The sequence below is a fragment of the Meleagris gallopavo genome, chromosome 4, assembly GCF_000146605.3.
Source record: "Meleagris gallopavo isolate NT-WF06-2002-E0010 breed Aviagen turkey brand Nicholas breeding stock chromosome 4, Turkey_5.1, whole genome shotgun sequence".
Lineage (NCBI taxonomy): Eukaryota > Metazoa > Chordata > Aves > Galliformes > Phasianidae > Meleagris > Meleagris gallopavo.
The window spans coordinates 65277192-65300475 of record NC_015014.2 but is presented as its reverse complement, the minus strand read 5'-3'; the positions used below and the strand labels follow the sequence as shown (position 1 = coordinate 65300475).

Here is a 23284-nt window from a genome sequence, read left to right as displayed (position 1 = left end):
GTAATACTTGCAAGATAGTGTTTAATCATGTATTCCAAAGCAGGAGATTTAGGTCACAGGATTAGTTTGTTAGGAGGCTTCAATCAAGAACATATTTGTTAGAATGAACACTGCGTACGGACAGATGTCAGGTTTGTGTCACTAAAGTTGAAATTCTATTGCTTCAGAACACTGCAAACTTGATTTAAAGCAGAGCCAGATTTAGGTCAAGGGAGGAGTGAGAGTATGTAGCAACAAACTTGAAAAACTCCCTTTTCCCTCCCCTGTTTTTCCACTATGTTAAAGCAGAATGCTCCCTGACCGTGAGAAAGTGTTCAGATAAAACTTCTATTGAAAAAGTTTTCTTATTTGGGAAGAACCCAAACGTTTCAAGTGTGCTATGTTAAGACAGAACATCTCAGGTATGATTTTGCTTTTGCAGGAATAGACAGTCGATACAATGAAGGCTGCAGGGAGCTGGCCAACTATCTGCTTTTTGGCTTGTATAATCAGAGTAACAATGACTTTGAAAGAACTGGTTTTCCTGAAGAAGTTCTTGATGGTAAGTAGTGTGTTTAGCATTTTCACCCATTCTTTCCTCTTTCTGGAGATGGAGTGAGGCTGGGAAAAGAGACACACCTCGCTCTAATTGTATGAAAACTTGATGGAGAGCACTCCCAAAGAGCTCTTGTTTTCAAACATACCCCACTCAGATGTTATGAACGTGGAGAAATGCACCCACTATGAGAAGTCCTGGTTCAGTCGTGGTATGTTTGTACGTTTGTTATCAATCAGTGCGTGATAAACCAGTGGAGTTCTAGAATACTCTTGGTTGTTTTGTTTTTTTTTTTTCTTTTATTTGAACATATTTACTCATTTTTGTAATAGTTGAAAGGCAGCCAATCACTGTGTGCATTATTCCATTATTTTTTTTACAAAGCTTTAAGTATCTATCCTGTGTGCTGCAAGGCTGGATTTCAGTTGGAGCAACCTCCTGATGTAATATCAGGCAAGAGCAGCTGTAGTTTACAGTTCTGAGTGCTCTGTGAGTGCTCATCTCTGACACTCTTGGCTTGTCAAAGGACAGGCTGATGCAAGTTCTTTGCAAGACTTCAGAATAAACCCACAGTTGTTCCAAACAGTGAAAAGTACTATTGTAGTTGGAGCAGTGTATGGCTGCCAACTGTTCCTTTTCAGAAAAAAAAAAGTGGGGAATGATTGTTTATTTAAATAGTTAAACAGTTTCTTTTAATGATGTACAGTATAGGGAAAGTGTTTTCTGTTCAGTTCCTGTGTTTGTGGTTGTATAATTATGGAGTCCTGATGCTGGAATAATGCTTGTTCTGATTGTTGCAGACATAATCATACTAATAAAACCTGATAGTGTCCATCTGTACTGTAACCCTGTGAATTATAATCATCTTCTGCCATACGTGGCTTGCTGGAGGAACTTGCATTTTCACTGCCTAACTGAAAATGAGGTAAGTGGAAAAGGGGTGCAGATAAGACTTGCATTTCAGTAATACCTTTCTGATGAACTCATTCAAAATGGAACTTTTATTTACATTCCTTCTGGAATTCCTTTTCTGTTTCATATTTCGTAGGGAATGATCTGCATTTATGTATGATTTTAATTTTCTTTTGCAAGAAAAATAAGTTTTGAGTACTCTGCATTTGCTGACACATAAAAAGTAATTGCTCCCCCACTAATTTACTCTTGTTTTGATATGACTCAGTGATCTTTCAGTGAGGAAAAATGTGGGCTTGAAAAAATGCAGGATCTGAATCACATACATCAGTCAGCATTGTGGTTTCCAGTGATGGCTGTATTTGCTTTTGATAGTGTGTGCAGTGTTTTAATGCATTGTGTGCCAATAGTTTTGGAATATTAGAAAAGATTGGCTTAGTTAGGCATTTAAAATCAGTAAACTCTATTATCTACCTTGGTTTTAACTTTCAACTGTTCCTTTCAAGTGGTATTAATCTCAGTAATGAGAAAGGCTGGGTTGTGTCACTCACTTCAATCAGAATGTGGCTACTGGATAAGAGTTTCATCTTGCACTTGAAAGCCAAGGTATTCTTAGAAAAGCTACGTGTGTTGTAGTTATTCTTGTAATGATAGAGGAGTAAAGAATGAAAATAGTTGCCCATTCTTATTTTTTGCAGTGAATGACACCAGGGAAGGTGCTTGCAGACAATCAGTTGCTTAGCTGCCAAGGTCTGTGCCACTTCTGTATGTTTGCAGGATGACAGAACAGCACTCTGTTGCCACTGTGTGCTACTCTGCAGGTGTTTCTGGTGCTTATTGAGGTGCAGAGTATGAACCTTTTTATTCCAGTTGAGACTGGAGTAGTGTTTATTCAGTCCTATGAAGGCAAATTTCTCCATTAAGTTCTGTTTAGTTACTTTTCTAAATCAGAGTGATGCTGAAATCTGTGAATGGTGCCTTTGGAGCCTTGATGAAAAAGGGTGAAACTAGTGGAAAAATAAATGGGGAGGTCAGGGAGACAATCATTTTGTTCCCTTCTGCTTCCAGCTTGAAAGTGATGGAGGTTACAATTAATAATGTTTTTGTGGGGCTGCTTTCTAATGAGATTATATCCCAGAATTATGAAATATCCCACATTAGAAAGGACCTTCAGAAATAATCTTGTCTAACCCTTTGCTTAATGCAGGGTCAGCAATGAGATCAGATCAAGTTTTTATAGCTGGGTGTTGAAAACCTCCAAGGATGACGACAGCAAAACTTCTCTTGGCTGCCTGACTTACCATGAGTTGGCTGTCCTAATGGCAGAAAGTGTTTCCTTTTATCCAATCTGTATGTCTTTTATTTCAGATCTTGCTTTTTGTCATACAACCTGCCAGTGCATGGCACTGTGAAGAGTCTGTCTTTGTCATCTCAGTAACTGTTTTCTAGATGTTGAAAGGAAGCTACGAGGTGCAACCACAGCCTCTGAGCAATAGCAGAATCTCAGCCTCTCCCCGTAGGATGAGTTCTCCAGCCCCTTGTTGTGCTTGGTGGCTCTTACTGAGCTTATATACCAGTCCCAAACAGTATTCTGGATAGGGTCCCATGAGTTCTGTGTGGTTAACTACTTGCTGCTAAGATGGAAACAGTTGAACAACAGGTTAAAACACACCATAGCAAAATCTTAAACCTTGACCTCCTAATGTTTTTGTGTTGTGAAACACACTGCTGAAAGGACCAATCTTGCAGCATGCCTGGAAGCAGTCAACCATGCATTTTGGAATGAGGATTGGAGGCATTCTTAACACACTGCTGCTAGCATAACTGCAGTCTAAGCTATTTTAAAATAAGCTGCATCTGCTTATGGGATTTTATATGATTTGTCCTGGTAAGTAGTCACCTTAATCACACAGTGCTAGCTTGAAATAACGATCCAACTGGAAAGGTAAACAGTACAGAAACAAATGGGGAAGTTTGGGATTTCTGATGCTGAAAATACAGGGTTTATTTCATTGCATCACGCTGCTCATTCATGCAGCAGCACTTCCTCTCATTTCTTATGTATAAGAATTGCCAGTTTCCTAGATTACTCCTGAATTACTAAAAACCCCACACAATTAAAAGAATACTGCTGTGTCAATCTTTAGATACATCCTGTTTACACAAAGATTGCCTGGAGTGGCTTTCAAGCAGCCTTTTTTTTTTTTTTGTCAATGATAGAAATAATTTTTGCTTGCTTTTCTAAAAAGTGAAACATTGCTCTGGAAATACAGCAAATAATGCCATACCTGGCTCTGTAGCTCTTGATAAATCTGGCAAAACCTTTATTTCTCCTTCCTTCCTTCTTTCCCATTTTTCTGTAACCGGACCACGGGAATTCCAGGCAGTTCAGTAAATCCAAGTCTTGCACCTGGGTTGTGACAATCCCTGCTAGCAGTGCAAGCTGGGGGAGATAGGGACAGAGCACAGCCTGCTGCAAAGGACCTGGGAATTATGGTGAGGTGGCAGCTGGGTGTGAGCCAGCAGTGTACCCTTACAGCCCAGAAAGCCAACTGGATCCTGGGCTGCATCCAAAGAAGTGTAGGCAGGGCTCTGAGCTGTGGGTGTCCCTGTTTGTTGCAGGGGAGCTGGATTAGATGGTCTTTAAGGGTCCCATCCAGCTCAAACCATTCTATTACTCTAAATTAAGTGGCTATTCTGTCTTAGGGAAAGGAGAAGCATACAACTGAGGAATGCTTGTTTTCAAAATGGCTGAGTAAGACAGGAGTTTATTGCCAAGTAAGATAGGAATTGTGTAAGCTTTCTGAGTATCATGACTGTACTGGTTGTATACTGCACTGGTTCTATATATCTGCAATAATAGATAGCAAGCCTTTAGCATCCTGCCAAAAAACCAGTTCCTGTTCTGATGGCATTTTAAGTTTTGAGAAATTGGCAGTTCTTTAGTGCTTGGCTTTGACCTGAAACTTTGATCTGGTTTTCTGGGACTGAGTAAAGAACACATCGTGGAGGAACTTGGGCTGCATCTTAAGTTCAGGCTTGTCTGAAATGAACTTGTTCTTAAAATAAATGTCTTGGGTGTACCCTGAAGCTCCCAAGAGCTGCATGTAGAAAGTTCTTAATCGTGTAATTTACCTTGGGCAATGTAAAATAAAATAGGATAAAAGGTAAGCAAAGCACCTCTGCCTTCTGATCATGCTCTGAAAGGCAAGTGTCTCATGAAATGAGGTTGGCTGTGACTTCTTTCTTCCTGCTTTTCCTCCATATACTGCTCCTTCAGTCAGGAATTAGTTCTCATCGCTTGCTTGTGACCTGAGGCATAACTAGTCAGTCTGTTGTTCTGTATTAATGTTCTTAATCTACTTTTTTTCCCCATCATTTTCTTTGTGGCACACCAGGTGGCACTCTCAAAATATCTTTCATTGTTGAAAAAATTGTCCAGAATCAAACAGTTGACGTTCAAAATATTTCACCAATAACTGAAAAATACGGTATGCATTTATGCCTTCATAGAGCCTTATTAAAAACCCTGCTGTAAAGCTGGATTAAAAAATAAAAAAGGTCTCCATTGGCTTGAATGTGTCCATGCCATGACGTAGTCTTCAAACCAGAGAGGTTGAAGAGGTTCTTTCAGTTTTTGGGAGCTGTAGGTAATATTTTGATGGTTTACATGATACGACGCTTGCCGTGAGATTAAAGCATTAAAGCTCTACAATGTATGTCCTCTTCACAGTAAAACTAACAATCCAACTAATTTGAATGTTGTCTTTCAGTACGAAGATGAAGAAGCTGCAGAGGAATTCAAGATTTCCAGCTTTGTAGACATGGTTCGAGATTGCAGTCGCATTGGTATTCCATACAGCTGCCAAGGTAGGTTAGCTTGCCTTATGCTTGACATAAATGCTCTGCAGCATGCAAGTCAAGCAGTTCAAGAAATGAAGATTTCTTTGCCTTTGGTAAGAAATAAGGATTAATCTGGCCTTTTTTTCCTGCTTAGGAGTTGGGTTTCTTTCTGAAAAACGTTAGCCCAAAGACTTCAAGTGAAGAGTGAATGCTCTCAGTGTGAGGCAGAGAAGTGATTTGCATTCAGAGGAGGGTGTTCTGCTACTACAGAAGTTCTCTGTTCAGATGGGAGCTTGATAAATGCTCCTTTCTGTAAAGAAAGAATAAACATTTCGTTATGCAAGTTTCCTATTTTAGCACTGAAGAATCTGGGCTGTGTGGCTTCCTGTTATGATCTGTAGCCAGCCTTGCATTCTGAACAATTTAATCTTATATTGTTCAGTAAAGTGTATTTTGCTGTATCCCTGACAGTGAATAATGCTGAAGCAAAGCAATACATGTGCTTACTCACTGTGGGGTTTTTCATCTGTAGTACAGTAGGTGAAAGACAAGTAGTTTTCTTGGTTTGGGTTTTTTTCTCTTAAGAAGAAACTGGCTTTTTTTTTAACTATTCACATTCAAAGCAGAGTACTTTCATTAGCTTTGTTTTCTCAGTAACAGTACTACGTTTTCTCTCTGCTTGTGTTCTCAAAGTTTAAGCAGCAGCATCTGGAAATGTTGTAGGTGTTCAGGACCAGGTTGGATGAGGCCCTGGGCTGTCTGGTCTAGTGCCAGATCTGGAGGTTGGTGGCCCTGCCTGTGGCAGGAGGTTGGAACTTGATGACCTTTGGAGCCCCTTCCAACCTAAGCCATTTTATGATTCTTTGCTTCCCCTAAGGAAAAGGTGATATGCTCTCATTGCCTGTGAAATCCTTAATGAATTGGGGCAGGGGGAAGGATGGAGGCCCTTTGTTAGGAAGTCCCTGCAGAAAGTGTGTCTTAAGGACAGTGATTATTCTTCAATTCAGATGACTTAGAGCTCCACTGATGAGTTTTGTTGTGCCAGAATGAACAGTTTCCCCTGCCCTTACCTAAAATTCTGACTAAAATGAGGGCAATGATGATTACATCAAACTTATGGCCAAGGAATAGAAGATTTTGGAAAAAGCACTGCTTCTTGCCTGTTATCTAGAACTTGAATGAGAAAAATGCTCTTGGAAGCAGATTTTCAAGGAGAAGTAATACCTTTTATAAAGCTGATAACTGGAAAAAAGGGGTAAACTTGAGGTGTAGAGAAAAAAAAGTCTTCAAAAGCTACATTCCTCACAAAAACGCACACATTTGAAGTTGTACAAACAAGAAAATCAAGAGCCCTTATTAGAATCTCAGAGCACTCTAAGGTCTTAGGAGCTGACAATGTCTGTGAGAGAATGGTTATGTGAATCTTCTCTTTTGCAGGTCATCTACAGATCTTTGATATGTTCATTGTTGAGAAGTGGCCCATAGTGCAGGCTTTTGCACTGGAGGGAATTGGTGGTGATGGCTTCTTTACCATGAAGTATGAAGTGAGTACTTCAGTTTTTCATTTTCCTACGTCATCCTTTTTGAAACAGAAGTAGATTCGTGGAATCATTTTTAGCCAAAAAATGAGATCATTTGACTTGCTGCTCACAGTAGGCTCAACTTTTAAATTGGGTGTTTTTCCAAGTTTTTCCAAGCTGTGTTTTGAATGTCCAAGGATGGAGGCACAAGACTCACCAAAAGACTGTTACGAGCTGCCTGATCTAAATGGTTGTTATTCCACCTGGAGCCTTCTGCTGTGATTTGGAATGTTTTTCTTTATGTTCTGTGGTGTCCTAATAGCAGACACACAACTCCTTCAGCTCTGCTAGTTGGGAGCAGATCTTCGTGAGTGCTGTAAGAGAAGCTGCTTAGTAATGAATGCTGTAGAATGAGCTGAGAAAATGGCTGTTGCTGAGAAAATTGGAGCAGTGAGCATGTTACCTCACCTCTGAGCCATGTTCCAGCATGACTTCTTGCTTCCTTCCTCCTCCAAGTCATAAGGGGATTTCAAGTGGGAAGTGGCATTCTTAGCTTTTTACATAACTGCTTTTGCATGGTTCTCTGTCAAGCTGCTGTGTGTCACGGGCAGGGAAAGGAAAAACAATCTGTGGAGGGAAGTGCATTTGGGATTGCTGTAAATGGTCTATAAATTAATACTTTCTCCATTATTAAAATGGAATGGCTTTTCTTGATCCTCAAACTTGCCTTCCCTCTGCTGTGCATTCAATGCTGCTAAGTTAGAATATCTTAGATCCACTGAGAGATTGCTAACCTTTTTCAGTATTTTTAGGGTACTTGTTCTCTTAACAACAGCACTGTAGTAACTATAAGAAATATCTTGGGTGTTATGTGGTAAAATAAATGTTATATGATTTGCTTGAGATACTGTTCTCTCATTTTGTTTGGGAAATGGTTGCCTTCATATTAGGAGTAGTCGAAACAACTGGGTAAAACAGTGAGGCTTAGAGGGGACAGAGTACATGCAGAAGTCATTCAGATACAGGTGTCCTTCTGGTTGCACCAGCTGCCATTATTCCTAATGGTTTAATTGACTTTTCAAAAAGAGTTTTGTTGGAAAGATGCAAGCAAAACTTTGTGCATACTGAAGCTGATGAGCGTTCAGAATATTTGCATCCTTTCCAGTCCATTCATTTGTAACCAGTAATGGAAAAATACTTCTAAATGCAGAGTTAGGGAGGACTGTGGCTGGGCAGTGTGCTGCAGGTCTGTTTTCAATGCATCTCAGACCTGTGTATGGGATGTTCCTCATGGCATTTCTCACAGAATTACATTTAAAATATTTTTCAGTTAATGGACGTCAGCGTTGATTTGTGGAAAACATACAGCAAGATGGATCCTGTTTCCTTGGAGGATTTGCTCTTTGAGGTAATACTGCAAATAGCTGCAGAGTCTACAGAACTTGAAAATAGCTAGACATGGGTTCCTTGTAACTCTTAAAATCATAGAATGGTCTGGGTTGCAAAGGACCACAGTGCTCATCCAGTTCCAGTGTAGTGGTAACCTTCCCAAATTTCCTTCAGTCTTAGTGAGTGTTTGCTATTGTAGCTCACTTTCATCACTCTGTTACACTCTTATACGATATGCTTTAATTTCAGTTGTTTTTTTAGCTTGAAAGTTAAAATGAGACAAAACTATTTAGTAATAGAATGGCCTGGGTTGCAAAGGACCACAGTGATCATCCAGTTCCAACCCCCTGCTGTGTGCAGGGTCACCAACCAGCAGCCCAGGCTGCCCAGAGCCACATCCAGCCTGGCCTTGAATGCCTGCAGGGATGGGGCATCCAAACCTCCTTGGGCAATCTGTTCCAGTGCATCACCACCCTGTGTGTGAAAAACTTCCTCCTAATATCCAACCTAAACCTCCCCTGTCTCAGTTTAAAACCATTCCCCCTTGTCCTGTCACTATCCATTCTTGTAAACAGCCATTCCCCCTCCTGTTTATGTGCTCCCTTCAAATATTGGAAGAGTCCCTAGATGGCATTATTCAGGTCATGGGACTGTGTACAAAGTACAGAGGGTTGTATGTTTGTGTGCATTAATCCTTCCTTAGTAGTAAGGGGAAAAACTGCCATACATGCAGCCGTTTTTCTAGGAAAGGAGACTTCCATGATTGCTTCATAATTGCTTTATGTGGATAACAGTGACACATAGTGGCTACCCTGGAGCTGTGTGAAATACAAACACACACTGTAAAGTGATTTCTCAGTTGAAAGAGGGCAGATCTCAGTGCTAGAAAATGGAGCCATGAATATTGTTTGTCTTTACATGAATTCTCACAATGGACTTCCTGCATCTCTGACCTATCATAGAATCATAGAATGGCCTGGGTTGAAAAGAACCACAGTGATCATCTGGTTCCAACCCCCTGCTGTGTGCAGGGTCACCAACCAGCAGCCCAGGCTGCCCAGAGCCACATCCAGCCTGGCCTTGAATGCCTGCAGGGATGGGGCATCCACAGCCTCCTTGGGCAACCTGTTCCAGTGCCTCACCACCCTGTGTGTGAAGAACTTCCTCCTAATATCTAAACTAAATCTACCCTGTCTCAATTTAGAATACCTCTTGTACATGTTCAGGCATTCAAAATAAGATGTTATTTCAGCTAGGACAGGTTGCACACCAACTTCTGCATTGACGGCAATCCCATCTCTAAATGTAGCTCAGATTTTCAGGGATTAAGGTTGCTGATTTATTCTTCAATTTCTAGCTTGGCAGCAAGGGAAGCTTTTAATATGTTGCAACTTAGGCAGTAAGTATTTTCTATTAATAAGTATCAGTAATTGTTGCCTATTTGGAAGTGAGATAAACATCTGGGACCATTTTCTAGGACATAAGTCTATTGTGAAGTAGGGTTACTTACCCTTTGGTTTTCTTTTAAGTCTTCAGCATGAAAATTATTAAATTGACTTGAAACTTTCTCTAAAACATTGAAATTAATGAGCAAACTATTCATACAATTCTGATTTCATAGAACTTGCTTTTAAAAATGCCTGGTTTTCTTAGTAAGGACGAAGCCGAGTGAACTTAGGACATTTCGTATTTGTTTTTACTGTTTTAGTTAACAGCAAGAGGATATTTACGTGTTTTTTTGTTCTTTCTGTGTCATTGAACAGACTCTATTCTGTACTGCATACAGAAGTGCAATTTGGGTTCATTGAGTAACATCAGTGACTTCTTACTGTGGTGTAGCACTCAACAGTTAATGTTGAATATTTTTCTTCTAGGATTTAATGACTTTTGAACATCAGTGGACCAACTTTTTTGCTAATTTTGACACTGAAATTCCCTTCATTCTGGAACTATCAGAATCTCAGGCAGGGGAGGTATGCCTACTTCAGTTATTCTTTGAAATACTGGTGTCATCTATACAGAAGTAATAATAAGCATTCCAATTTGTTGCTATATTTTCCCTGCCTACCCCATCTCACTTTTTATGTTTGAGGAATCAGAACCTACAGTTCAAGATCACCACTCATCTTATCTATACGTGGCACGGGACTGCACGATGTAACTGAGAGTGCTCACTGATATAGTACAGCTTAGTTGCCTTAGGTCTGCACAGCACATCTCTGTTTGCAGGTGGATCAAGTATCATTTCAATGGAAGCTCCTCTTTGTGCACTGACAAGTTGAGGCTTCATAAGTTGAATCTCAGGCATAACTGGTTATAACATAGAATATGGATAAAAATAATGCAGTGCATTTGCTTTTTTGGTAGTGTCTGCTTTTTTAAGCTTACATAAAACTTAATGGTGTCTAGGTTGGTTTACATAGAAAGGAAGTAGTTTTTGAAGATTGAGGAATCTTAGAAGAAAATTCAGATTGGCTCTTGATAATAAAGAGAATAAATCGCATTCTAGTAATTTGCTCTTTAATCAAATGCTTTTTTTTTCTTTTCTTTTTCACAGCCTTTCAGAAGTTATTTCAGTCACGGAATGATCTCAAGCCATATAACAGATAACAGGTATTAGTCATTGTTCCTTGTGAAATTGTGGTGTCGTGAGTTTCTTGAAGGTTATTTCTGTGTTTCTGATGCCATAAGAATGCTTGTAATTCCCTTTCTGACTGTTCTGATACTACATCCTGTCTTTGCATTTGTGCAGAGGCACTTTTAGAAGGGATACCTCAGATTTTCTTGGGTTTTAATTCTGTAGATGTTAATGTCACTGTAAGATCAAGTCTTCATTCTAATATGATCAATTTCTTCATGGTCACATATCAAAATAAACTCTAGAACTTATTTGAAAATTTGGATCTGTTTATGATACAAACAGCTAAAATATGAAAGTTGGAGAAGTCAGTGTACTACTGCATGTCACAACACACAAAACCAATGTTTAAAACAAGAGAGTTTAGAAACTCAATCTTGGCCTATGTAAGTGGTGGAATTTAGGTCATCTTAAGTTTGTTTCGGCCCAGAATCTCCACCAGAGAGAGGAAGGAGGTTTGTGTTGCAAAAGCAAGCATTCTGCTGTTTTGAGCTAAATAAAGGTTGCTTAGCTCCTCAGCGTCTGTGCAGATTCTTCTTTATTTGGAATTCCATGACACTGAACTAACCCCACTGTTGATTGTTTTCAGAATTGTGTGTTGTTATTCATTTAAATAATGAAAAGCCTTGATCTCAGCAGCTGAGTCATGGGCCCCAAGCCAGAAACGAAAACCAAACTGAGTTTGTTGAATTCTACTGTACTTATTTCAGGGTTTTGAGGTATGCTGTTGTATACCAAATAAATTAGTCTTAATTATTCGAGTCCTTTTTCCTTTGGAACTTGGTCTTTTCAGTGGGAAGATTTATGACTTTCTTCTGTGTAGCTGTATGCAGTTGTTTGTCCTACAAGCTAAGGATGAGACTAAGCATGAGAAATTGAACAGTTTGTCCATCGTACTTGAAAGCTTTGATTTCATTTGTTGCTTCTAGTTTTTCTCCAGTATCTGGTATTAATAGCTTCTTTTTTTTTTTTTCCTTCAGCCCCAGCCGGCAGCCTTTCGTTCTGTTTGGTAGCCACTCAACAAAAGAAAACTTGAACTCTGGTAACTTCAATTTCCCATCAGAAGGACACCTTGTTCGAAACACTGGCCTTGGTGGGAGCACGGCTAAACACATGGTGAGGTTTTTCAGTCATTATCCAACACTTTAAAGGGGGTGTATGTTGTTGCCTTTATATATTTTTGTGGCCTTAAAACACTTGCTTTCCATTAAAGACCTTAATGTAGAAGAACATAGGTTACCTTAACTGGAACAGGCTGCCCAGAGAGGTTGTGGATGCTCCATCCCTGGAGGTGTTCAAGGCCAGGTTGGATGGGGCTCTGGGCAGCCTGGTCTGGTATGAAATGTGGAGTTTGGTGGCCCTGCCTGTGGCAGGGGGGTTGGAGCTTGGTGATCCTTGAGGTCCCTTCCAACCCTGGCCATTCTATGATTCTTAACAATCAGATGCTTTTTTTTCCCCTCTTTCCAATTCAGAATACACTGGCTGTTTAATCATGGACTCCTGAAAGCAATCCTTTAAAGGCTACTTTTTATTTCTTTTAAACTTGTGGTGCTGTACATGTGTGGGTGAGGGAGAGGAAATTATTGCTGATGCTCATCCTAGAAGTAAAATCTTTGTCATAGTGACGTTCACTGCAGTTAACTGTGACATGCAGAGTGTAATTGAATCTCAATTATTTAGCTGTTTCTTAAAAGAAACAGCAAGTTGTTTTGGGCTTTTTCTTTTATAATGGCTTTTTAAGTACACAAGAATACATATGTATGTCCAAATTCCAGTGTATGCTTCAGGAACCGAACAGTTCATAACTTTGAAAATCTTTCTGGTGTTCAACAAATGTTAAGATTAAGCTGTAAGATTAACTTGTTTCCATTTTCAAGTAAAAGCTTAGTTATAAAACATATGATGAGGTCGATGGCTTGTTGCACTACTGCGCAGGGGACGTAACTGGGGAAGCGGCCCCAGGGAATTCAGATCCTTTGCCTGGCTGAGCTGGGTGCATCAAGAAGGTAACTCACAGCGAAGGAGGAGAGGTAGCGTGCAGCTTGCGTTGTGTAGTTCTCCCTGCTGGCTCATCTCTGTGCCTCTGGGAGTGTCCGTCAGTTGTGCGAGTCCAGAGTTTGTGCTGTTGAGGAGGTGGATGTGGTTGAGTACAGGTCACGTGGAGTGAACGTATGATTGAGGGATTGATGTTATGATCTTGTCACGACATTTCACGCATAGCTGCCTGATGGATGGATGGATATGGGTACCCCTGACACTTCATATGTGTCGGGAGCCTGAGAAAGAGTTGTGTTAGCATTCCAGTGAAATCTCATTCACCATTTGCTGCCGTGACTTTATTTCTCTGAAGACACCTCCAGTTTTGTTTTTCTCCCCATGTTAACGTCCCAGTTGAGTCCATGTGTGATCTCTCATAATGCAAGTACAATTTTTTTTATGATGCAGTACCTGCTCCATCTCTTGTCTCACGATTCTGACGTTGTTCTTAAAAAGATGGTTTATTTACAGGTACAGGTGAAACTGTTGTAATAGGGTATCATGAAAATAGTAAATAAAGCCAAGTGCAAGCATAGTTATCGGAACCTGACACACTTCCCTTTTCATGAGAAGAGCAGTTGGCATAGGAAGCTGAAAACACATTCTTAACACTTATGGAAGTCAGAGCTCATCTCCTTTCCAAAGCCTTTGAATCGTTCAGGTCAAGTCAGAAATGAAATAGACCTTTGAAAACGTAAGTAGTTCTTTTTAAACCAGCGAAGTCTGTGTTGTATGCTTCCTGTAGTATATCAGTTATTAGAATACTTAAGGGGAACTTAGTTTATTGTTAATTAATTATTACACCAATTCTTCATTTCACTAAGGTCTCTCTATGTCTCATTAATACTGACCACTAGGTAGTGCAGTGTGTATCTCCAAAGGGACCTCTGGCTTGTTCAAGGACCTATTTTTTTGGAACCACTCACATTCCTTTCCTGGGTAAGTATGTTAAGCACATCAGCTGATATTCTAAGGTAGTGCTTCTCTTTGATTATTTAAGACTTCCAGTTATTAAAAATTGGCTTTGATTCCTTTATGAGCGTTAGGCCGTGTAGTCATTGCTCAGTGGTTGATCATGTGGCTTTTTCACAGAGAGCAAAAATGAAGGGACAAACCAAGGATTTTTGGAAGAATAGAAAATTCTTTGAGTCATTGTCACTCATCTTTCTATGGTTGAATACAGTGTTGTAATATTAATCTTCCCTAATAAAAACAAGCCAAATGGAAAAAAAAAAATAATAATAATGAAATTAGCTTAGGGTCAATGGAGGGATCTGTAGGTAAATTCAGTTCTCCTTAGTGTTAGTATTCATCTTCAAATTCATCCAGCTCAGTAAATGTTAGAATGTTGTCAGAGACACCAAAGACCAAAAGAACTGTAGCATGTGTGTGCACTAGTCATGCTTTTTCCTGGGCACCTTTGGGAGAAAGGACACAGCATGAGAGTCATCTTTGTTCTGACCCAGTGGAGCTGTGCTGGGGGTGCAGGTCTTAATTTTAGCCATGGTATGTACAGGTTCTACTGACATGAGTTCATCTGTGCTTTGATCTTTGAATCTACAAACAAGTTTCAAATTATATGAAGTGTTGGATAATTACACAAAAAATATACAGCAGAACTGTATGTGTCCAAGAGGTTCTGTGTAAATGCCTTTCAAAGGTGCTCAGAATAAACTTTTTTTTTTCTTTACAGGAAATGACAACGAGGTACACAAGAAACCTGAACAAGTGTAAGCTCCAACTTTATTCCTTAACTCCTTTGCTCTTTCAGCTTTGTTGCAGTAGCTCAAACCCCTTTTAGTAGCAGTGGCTATAGGCATTTTCAGAGCTACTTTTTAGATTTAGAATAGCTTGAATGTGAGAAGATTGCTAAGGATACTAATGAGCAAAACAGGAATTGTTACGTGGTGTGACGTTCCATCAGCTCTACACTGAAATGTTAAAGGCAGCATTAGCCAAGTTCCTTCATCTGGATTACTTCAAAATGCACCTTAAACTGAGGGTAGAAATATGTAGAACTGGGAGTAGGTTTCATGGAAGTAAAAATAATTCTTAAATTAGTTTCATCAAGCTGAGGTTTGTATTTCTTAGTGAAGATTCCAACATGGAATACCTCTACATGGAAACTGTCCCCTCACCAGTGCTACATAGAGGGGAAGGCTTCCCTCCCTTGACTTTGGCTATTGCCACCCAGGATGCTGGTAGTGTTTTTAGTAGCAAGGGCACAGTGCTGGCTTATCTTCAACTTCGTGCCCACCAGAACCCACAGGTCCTTTCCTGCTGGGCTGCTTCCCAGCTTGGTGCCTCCAGTACATGCTGGTGCCTGGAGCTTTCCTCAGTGACAGGGCTCTGCATTTCTCCCTCTTGAACATCTCTGAGGTTCCTGTCAGCCCATTCCTACAGCCTGTCAAGGTCCCTCTGGATGCAGCACCACTCCTTGGCACTCCTTGTTTTGTGTCTTTTACAAACACGTTGAGTGGAAAGTAAAGTAAACTTCTGTTTTTTTTTTTTTTTTAAGTAAGCTACAAAGCTTTGAACTTTGACCTTCGGAAAATAACATGGTTTATCCACACTGATTCCTGCTTTTCTTCCATAGAAGATAGTAGATAATCTACTTTGGGACTGCTGACAGTCCTAACAAACCAGGTTTTGCCATAGAAGCTTTATCCTCCTTACTAATTAGAATATTTTCAGGAACTTGGTTTTAGCAAGAGGGAAAAGATGTGCTGGAGGGAGCTAGCACGTATTTTTGCCTTTAGTGTTACAATTTTAAAATGGGCAGAGGATTAGGAGATCTACAGCATGTTAGTTTGAATTGCAGACCCTTGTGAGATGATTTCTTGGAACTGTTCTGAGGTTAGTTAGAAGAACAGTACCTCTAATAGGGATTGTTTGAATTGGCCACTGTCTGTCTGGGCAAGTTTCGGTGTGTTTTGAGGTTTCTTCATATTGGACCATGCTTGGGAGCTTCAGATGCTTTCTTCCCGTCCTTCAGAAATGCTTTGCATAGGCTGATATGCTGTGGTTTCCTTTCTTTCCCCCCTCCATCCTTCCTTCATAATGCAGCAATTGCAGAAGAGTACAAGTTCAGAGAAGTAGGGATGTGTTGTTGACCTCTACGTCTTTCTTTTCCAACTTGGTTCCAAGACAAAAGGCTGATGCTTTTCCAGCTTAGCTGCAAGACAAGAGGCCGATGCTTCTTAGTTGGGCACAGATTTTTGTTTTCATAAACTCTGTAGCTATGAACATGTCAGGAATTGTAAATCACTTCTGGCTTCACGTAATCTTTGTTTACTTCAGTGTAGTATTCTCTCCAAAGAGAATTGGCCTAAGCCTGATGTAGATGCTCTCAAAAGGTGGTGACTGGCTCATTGTAGATTTATCTTTTGTTTGACATTCTCCAGAAGGAGACAGTCTCCAAAGTTGGTTCCATGTGTTTACCAGTCTGATTTTTGCAGAACATGGGGCTACCATTCTATTTTGTTCGAGTAATTATGGTGTGATCTTCAACACATTCCCAATGAAGGACAGCAATAAGACATCTTTTTGCCTTGACTGATGAGAGCAGGGCTACTTTTCTGCCAAGAGTTTTTTGTTAAGATATTCTACAGTTTGAGCAACACTAATTTTTGCCCCCTTTTTTTTATTTTTTTTTTTTTAAACTGGGATATTTAGCACAAACTACATCTATAGTCATTTGAATGAGGACTGTTTCCATGTGAGGGAGTTCTGTGTTAAGAGGAATTGGAGAATCATGCAATTGTGTGAGTTGGAAGGGACCTCTAGAAGTCAGCTGGACCAACTCCCCTGCAGTGAACAGGGACACCCATTGCTCCATCAGGTGCTCAGAGCCCTGTCCAGCCTGACCTTGAGTTTATCCAGGGATGGGACATCTACCACCTCTAGACAACCTGTGCCAGTGCCTCACTGCCCCTTTTGGAAGGAACTTTTTCTTTATATCCAGTCTAAATCTCCCCTTTTCTTGTTTGAAGCCATTTCCCCATGTCCTATCACAACAGACCTTGCTAAAGAGCCTTCCCCCTTCTTTCTTACAGTCCCCCTGTACCAAAAGACTGCTAACAATATATAAAAAATGTTCCTTTTGAACAGTGGAAGAAACAAAATTCTATCCATCTAGTAAATGCTGTGTTTGTATTTCTCTTCAGTATGCTGTTGTCGCAAATATATACTGCTGTTGTAGAGGCTGTGCTTGCTGGCATTGAGTGCTATGCTAAAACTTCCACTGAATCCAAGGTAAATGAAGCACTGATTCTGTACGTTGTCATTGTTGATTTGGATTACTTGCAATGTAAGCTTACATGCAAACACTCCCCCCATCTCACCCCCCAGAACTCAAAATATTTCACAAAACATTTCAGTTAACTGCATAACATAAATAAGGTTAATACTGTGGCTTCCAGCCAGGCTTTCTGTTAGAGGAACTTCAGAGTATCTTACTATGTAACAGTTTTTTCATCTTCCACGAGTTTTCCTTACTTTACAGTAAGAAAACTGGGAGATGTGAACAAATTTTCTTGGGTGCCTCAGTGTATTATTGTTTATTGTGTGGTCTCTGCCTATTTTAGAGGTGCTCTTGCAATTGCTGGCATGTTGAAGCACAGGAAAAGATGCTTTATTCCCAATTTCCTTTTTTCAGGCCAAGGAGGCAGCAGAGCAGATGCTGATGTCTGTGTTGGACAGCCTGCATTTAACACAAATGAAAACTGCACTACGGTAAGGATTTTCAAATGCTTGGTGATCTACAAATCGTGTGAGTGTGTTAGCTTCTTTTTGGGGAAAAAAATAGACAAAATGTTAATTTAATTTGCATGACTGGTGAGTTTTGAGACTTCATAATGTGTTCAAAACCTTTTACAATCGTGATAAGTGCTTTGTTTTTCTTTTCCTGTTTATTCAATCACTCCAACAATTATTAATCTGTTACTGCTTTTTGTTCTACAGCTCCAAAGTTGCTTTTCAAATTCAGGCTGTGAATAATCACGGAAGGTTTGTATCACTTCTTGTTAGTAATGAGTGCTTCAATAGATTAAGTTTGTGGCTTTTGCTTAATCCAGTGAGTTTACTGTTCTTTTCTGGAGGCTGAGAAAACATTGCAGTTGATTTTTTTTCTACGAGGTGCTCCAATTGCTTTTTTGTTGGAGTCAGTTTAATGCATTTATATCTCCAATCCCATCAAATCTTAGAAATGTCTTAAAAAAAATGAAACAAGTGAGCAGAATATTTTTATTAACTCTGTTAATCAGTAGAAGCAGCATGAGCCCATCATGAGTTTCCATTTAAAACAGTGCTTTTAACTTGTTTAACGTTACAAGGTTGTGCTTTTCGATCCACATATTGCCTAATTAAGCAAAATGGCCTACACAAATAAGAACATATGTTAAGATGAAACAGCTTTTCTGACTGTTGTAAAGTCGCTCAAAATGATCAGCCACTAAATATTTAATTATCCTTTTTGTTCTAGAGTTACTCCATTAAATAACGAGGATAGCCTGAGTTTGATTAAAACAGTAAGTAAGCAGTTCAATATTTGCCTTATACATTTCTATTAGAAAACAGAGCTTGAGTGGCTCTTTGTCTGGGTGGAAATAATGTAAGGGGAGAGAGAATTTCAGATGCTGAACCTGAGATAAGATGAACTTTGAATGTGAAGTCAGACATTGGACTTTGAAGTAAAGCATTGACGTATAGTTAAAACCTCAGTCTTTCCACTTCAAAATAGAAGCATTGTGTTGAAGGAAGTAAAAAATACACAGGATCTGCTGCATTCCTTGAAATACTTTAAATTCTGCTTTCTCTTCCTTTCCTGTCCAACTCTTTGATTGCTGCAGGCGTCTATGATGGTGTTTGACATTCCAGACTTGCTCACAGGAAGAGGGTGCTTGGGATCTGTTGTCTTTTCAGAGTCATTCCTAACGTCACAGATACATGTAAAAGAAAAAGGTAACTAGTTTGAATTCTAATGCTGACACTGTCATACTCTGAACTTTCTTGCTGAGGAATAGCAAAAGGGCTTCTGATGGGTGTTATTGCTGTTATGTTTTTAAGCCTTTGTTGATTCAAAGCTCACTGAAAGGGCTTTGGTTTTGTAGCTGCCTTGTCCTGTGACAGGGGTGGGGTGTCAGAATTCAAGTGTAGTGGTAACCTTCCCAAATTTCCTTCAGTCCTAGTGAGTGTTTGCTATTGTAGCTCACTTTCATCACTCTGTTACACTCTTGTACGATATCCTTTAATTTCAGTTGTTTTTTTAGCTTGAAAGTTAAAATGAGACAAAACTATTTAGTAATAGAATGGCCTGGGTTGCAAAGGACCACAGTGATCATCCAGTTCCAACCCCCTGCTATGTGCAGGGTCACCAACCAGCAGCCCAGGCTGCCCAGAGCCACATCCAGCCTGGCCTTGAATGCCTCCAGGGATGGGGCATCCACAACCTCCTTGGGCAACCTGTTCCAGTGCCTCACCACCCTCTGAATGAAAAACTTCCTCCTAATATCCAACCTAAACCTCCCCTGTCTCAGTTTAAAACCATTCCCCCTTGTCTTATAACTATCCATCCTTGTAAATAGTCGGACCCCCTCACTTGGTTTTGGAATAGTCTTAGATTTAAAATACGGAGTATTGAGTGATAGCTTTACCAGGTGCATGTTTCTCAGACTGTTTACCTATGTCAGAGAAGCACAGTTGTTAAGATTGTCTGGATAATATCTATGAATTCTTGTATCCAGACATGCTGTGAGGTTTTTAACTGTGTGAGATGGGATGGTTTTGCTGGAGAAGAGAGCAGAGGAGGCAGCATATCATGTTGAGAAACTACTATTATGAATATATTGGTTAAAACTTTGTAGTCCATCTTCAAATAGAAGTCTTCAGCTGCAGTTTGGGGTAGGTTGCAGGCAGGGATTGAGAAGGGAAATCTGTATCTCAGCCATACTGTGAGCTAGAAAGAGGTAGCAAATAGCCAAAAAGCTGGTTTTGTTAAGAGGTGCACCAGGGTTCCTTTTGGTATTGTATAGTGGTTCTGGTTGTGTTACAGCACAGGAAAACTGAGAGCTGCTCCACTGGGAAAGCTTCATTTACAAAATGAGTCATAATGAGGCAACTTGTATTTTACAGAGAAATTTCCAGTCATTAACATTAAACAGTCTGAAGTATATGGGTGGTATATACTACTTTGCTTTCCATTTACTTCCCTGCAGATGGCAGTATTAATTCAGAAACCAGCCACATAATTCTGACTGCAGCTATCCCACGATACGCATCTTGGCTGGTTAGTATGCAAAAACTCGTTCCAATTTTTGTCTGTAAGTACAAATCGACAACTGAAAACTTGTTTTAAATGTGTGGATGCATGGAGGAAAAAGTATAGAACCCATGCATTGAAACAAAATTCTGTGATGCTATGGTTTTTATGTTTGGACAAGGAGTGTGTAACTTGTAAGTGGAAAGAGGCTGTTGTTTCCATTCGTTACAAGTTTAAATCCTTTTCTTTTCATCACTGCTTCAATTTTGAGCTGTGTGAAGGCAAGAATGTGTAACTTAAGGGAAATCTGTTTATTGTGGGGGCACTTAAGGTCAATTCAGTGTCTGCCTCAACCTCAAGGTCTGTTCCTTGACCTGTACTGTGGGAACTGTTAGAGATACATTTCCTCTGACATTATGAATGTTCAGAAGATGGATGACATGATCCCTACTCCTGAACCTGAACTTTAATAATAGTGTGTTTAAAAAGACTGAATAGGATGCACTCTTGTCTGCCTATGCAACTCAATTTTAGTCTGTGTGGAAGAATTTACTGGGGAATATCCCTTGAAAATATTTCAGAGAGCTGTTTCAGCCCTATGGTATCAAAAAGCACAGGGTTGTCTTTGAAGCAGTCTGATCTCTGGACTTTTAACTGTGATTCTTGTTTTCCCTGAACCTTCTTTAATGCTTATCCTTTAAATTAACCTTGTTTTATCTACTAACTGTGCACATGGGAATGTTTTCTGCCTACAGGTTGAAGACAGCGATGTGAAACTGTCTGAAAAGGCACAGCTAATATTGAAGGTAAAATTAAACTTTTTTGTTAATGAGATTACTTTTCTCAAGAACTAATATTCTAGAAATACTGACTGCTGGTAAAATTGGCATTGAGCATGCTGCTTCTTCCCCTTCTGTGTCAGAGTTGTCTGTTCTATCTTGTGTTTTTCAAACCTTGACCTACAAAAAGAAGCAAATATATTGTATGTAAGAGTTGGTGGTTTTCTTTCATTGAAGGAATGACAAAACCCAAGAGCACAAAGATTTAATAAGGCTGAAATTGCATGGAGGTCTTGGTAGGTATTAACCATGGGCTTCATGTGTTCCAAAAAAAAAGACAACAAAACCAAACCTCAGTGCTGCTCTACACGCAGCTTCTTTGTAACTTAATTAGGATGCTAAAATGTCTAAAGGAAAACACTTCAAGCAGTATGAAAAATAAAAGAATTTGGGATCTGGGAACATCTTAAACCACACGAGTTTCACATTTCTGGTTTAATTTGCGGTTTCCAAGAATCTTCATTACAAATAGATTTATTTTCCTGTAGTGTATACTTCAAGTTCAGTAGATTGACAATCTAAAAACCAAAAGCTGTGCCTTGTGGTTGCGACAATGACTTGCAACTTAATAGCTGTTGGCAAAACCAAATGGCCCCAGGAAGTTCTCTGAGAAATTATGCTTTTGACAAGCTGTGTCTTTCACTACTTCTGCATCAGCGCAGTTTCAAACTCTCAAAGTTCTGACAGCTGCTGTTTAAGAATTCTTAAAGTAAAACCATAAGAAAATATTTCTATCTGAATTATACTCCATGATGTGGTCTGTGATACTACCGTTTGTTTTTCCTGTTTAGGAAGACAAATCCTTTCTGGGCACTTTACTTACTGGAGATGATGGAGCTTATATTTATTCTAGCAACCCACAGGCCATGCCTGCAGAAGGTGAGTGTGTTTTTACTTGCATGCAGCATCAGTTCAGTTTTTGGTGTGTTTTTAAGTATGAGAGATGCACACGTGTTGGGATTCACAAATCTGGTGTCTGTTTGTACCATAGAAACATAGAATGGCTTGGGTTGGAAGGGACCTCAAGGGTCATCAAGCTCCAACCCCCCTACTAGAAGCAGGGCGACTAACCTCCACATTTAATACTAGACCAGGCTGCCCAGGGCCCCATCCAACCTGGCCTTGAACAGGCTGTGCCTTCTCCTTTAAGAACTCAAGTAGCACAAATATCCCAATAATATGACTAAAGACAACTCTGAAGAACTGTTAGCTGGATTTGCCCTCACTTCACATTCACTGCATTGATGTCCCTCTCTTTGCTTTCAGAAAACTAGAGCAAAATAAATGTTTTGATTCATAGCTTTTTTTATTAGGGCATAGCACTTCTATGTTCCTCTGTCCAGAGTAGGTACTGCTGTCACAGTGTAGTTGTACAGCAGTTCAGTACAATGACTACTATTTGAAATCTAAGTGCTTTGTATAAGCTGACAGTCTTTGAGAGAAAATACTCAGCTTTCATTTTTATAGCTACAGCAGGAGAGGACTGAAAATAAATGACACGCAGGGCAATTAAACAGCAGCTTTCACATGGTTGAATTTATTTTCACTCTAAGGATTTTAAGGGAAAGGTTAATGTAAAATAACATACTTAGGAATTTTTGCAGCACACTGCTGGCTGTGCAAACTCACTCAGTAAAACCAGAAGGCTGAATGGTGAATTTTTCCTTTTTGCTATATGAAAACTTGCTGTTTGCCCCTCTCGAGCTGTATATTTTTTTCCCTGTTTTGGTACATTTAACTTAAATGTTTCTGTAACTCTTGGGTTGGAGGGTTATAAGTAGGTGATAGAAAGACCGTTGTGTAACACTTCAACAAGTGAGATATTTCCTTAGGTGTCAAGTGAAAATCAACTTGATGCCATTCCCTTTCATGTGCAGCTGAGTTTGCTGTGCTCCAATTGGAGCCCTGCTGGGGTTGCAGCCATGTAGATAGGCAAGGTTAGGTGGAAAAAGGTGCTGGCACAGGCACACATCTCTCTATCATTTGTGCCTTGCTATATTAAGCTTTACATCATGATGAAAAGTCAATGTAAAAAAAAAAAAAAAAGCAGGCTGTTAACCCTTTTCTTTGGCATGTTAATATATCTGTGCCGTGTTTTTGTAGGGTGAGTCAATCACTCTTACCAATTAAGCTGTCGCTTCTGAGGTTGATGACACATGAAAAATACATACCTAGCACATCAAGTTGTTCTTTTGACTGCCTTCAGTGTTAGAAGAGGCCATTTTGGTTTTGATTAATTACTGTTCTTCTTGGCTTCCTTTTCTAAAATAGGAAAATTCTTCTATGAAAGAACTAAATCTGGTTTCTCTGCCT

At 39.7% G+C, this 23284-nt stretch overlaps 1 protein-coding gene across 1 annotated transcript in view; it reads left to right on the top strand.

Annotated features, from left to right (window-relative positions):
* The window catches only part of C4H20orf194 (chromosome 4 C20orf194 homolog), a 62093-nt gene that overhangs the window by 6276 nt on the left and 32533 nt on the right, over positions 1–23284 (top strand). Inside the window, exons 3-20 of the mRNA XM_019615177.1 lie at positions 422–541; positions 1336–1460; positions 5221–5317; positions 6728–6834; positions 8141–8218; positions 10074–10172; positions 10757–10812; positions 11818–11953; positions 13732–13813; positions 14568–14604; positions 17041–17128; positions 17532–17608; positions 17837–17881; positions 18357–18402; positions 18724–18835; positions 20089–20159; positions 20888–20938; positions 21763–21850. Of these exons, the coding sequence (XP_019470722.1) occupies positions 422–541; positions 1336–1460; positions 5221–5317; positions 6728–6834; positions 8141–8218; positions 10074–10172; positions 10757–10812; positions 11818–11953; positions 13732–13813; positions 14568–14604; positions 17041–17128; positions 17532–17608; positions 17837–17881; positions 18357–18402; positions 18724–18835; positions 20089–20159; positions 20888–20938; positions 21763–21850 (1515 nt within the window). The remainder of the gene's footprint in view (positions 1–421; positions 542–1335; positions 1461–5220; positions 5318–6727; positions 6835–8140; positions 8219–10073; positions 10173–10756; positions 10813–11817; positions 11954–13731; positions 13814–14567; positions 14605–17040; positions 17129–17531; positions 17609–17836; positions 17882–18356; positions 18403–18723; positions 18836–20088; positions 20160–20887; positions 20939–21762; positions 21851–23284) is intronic.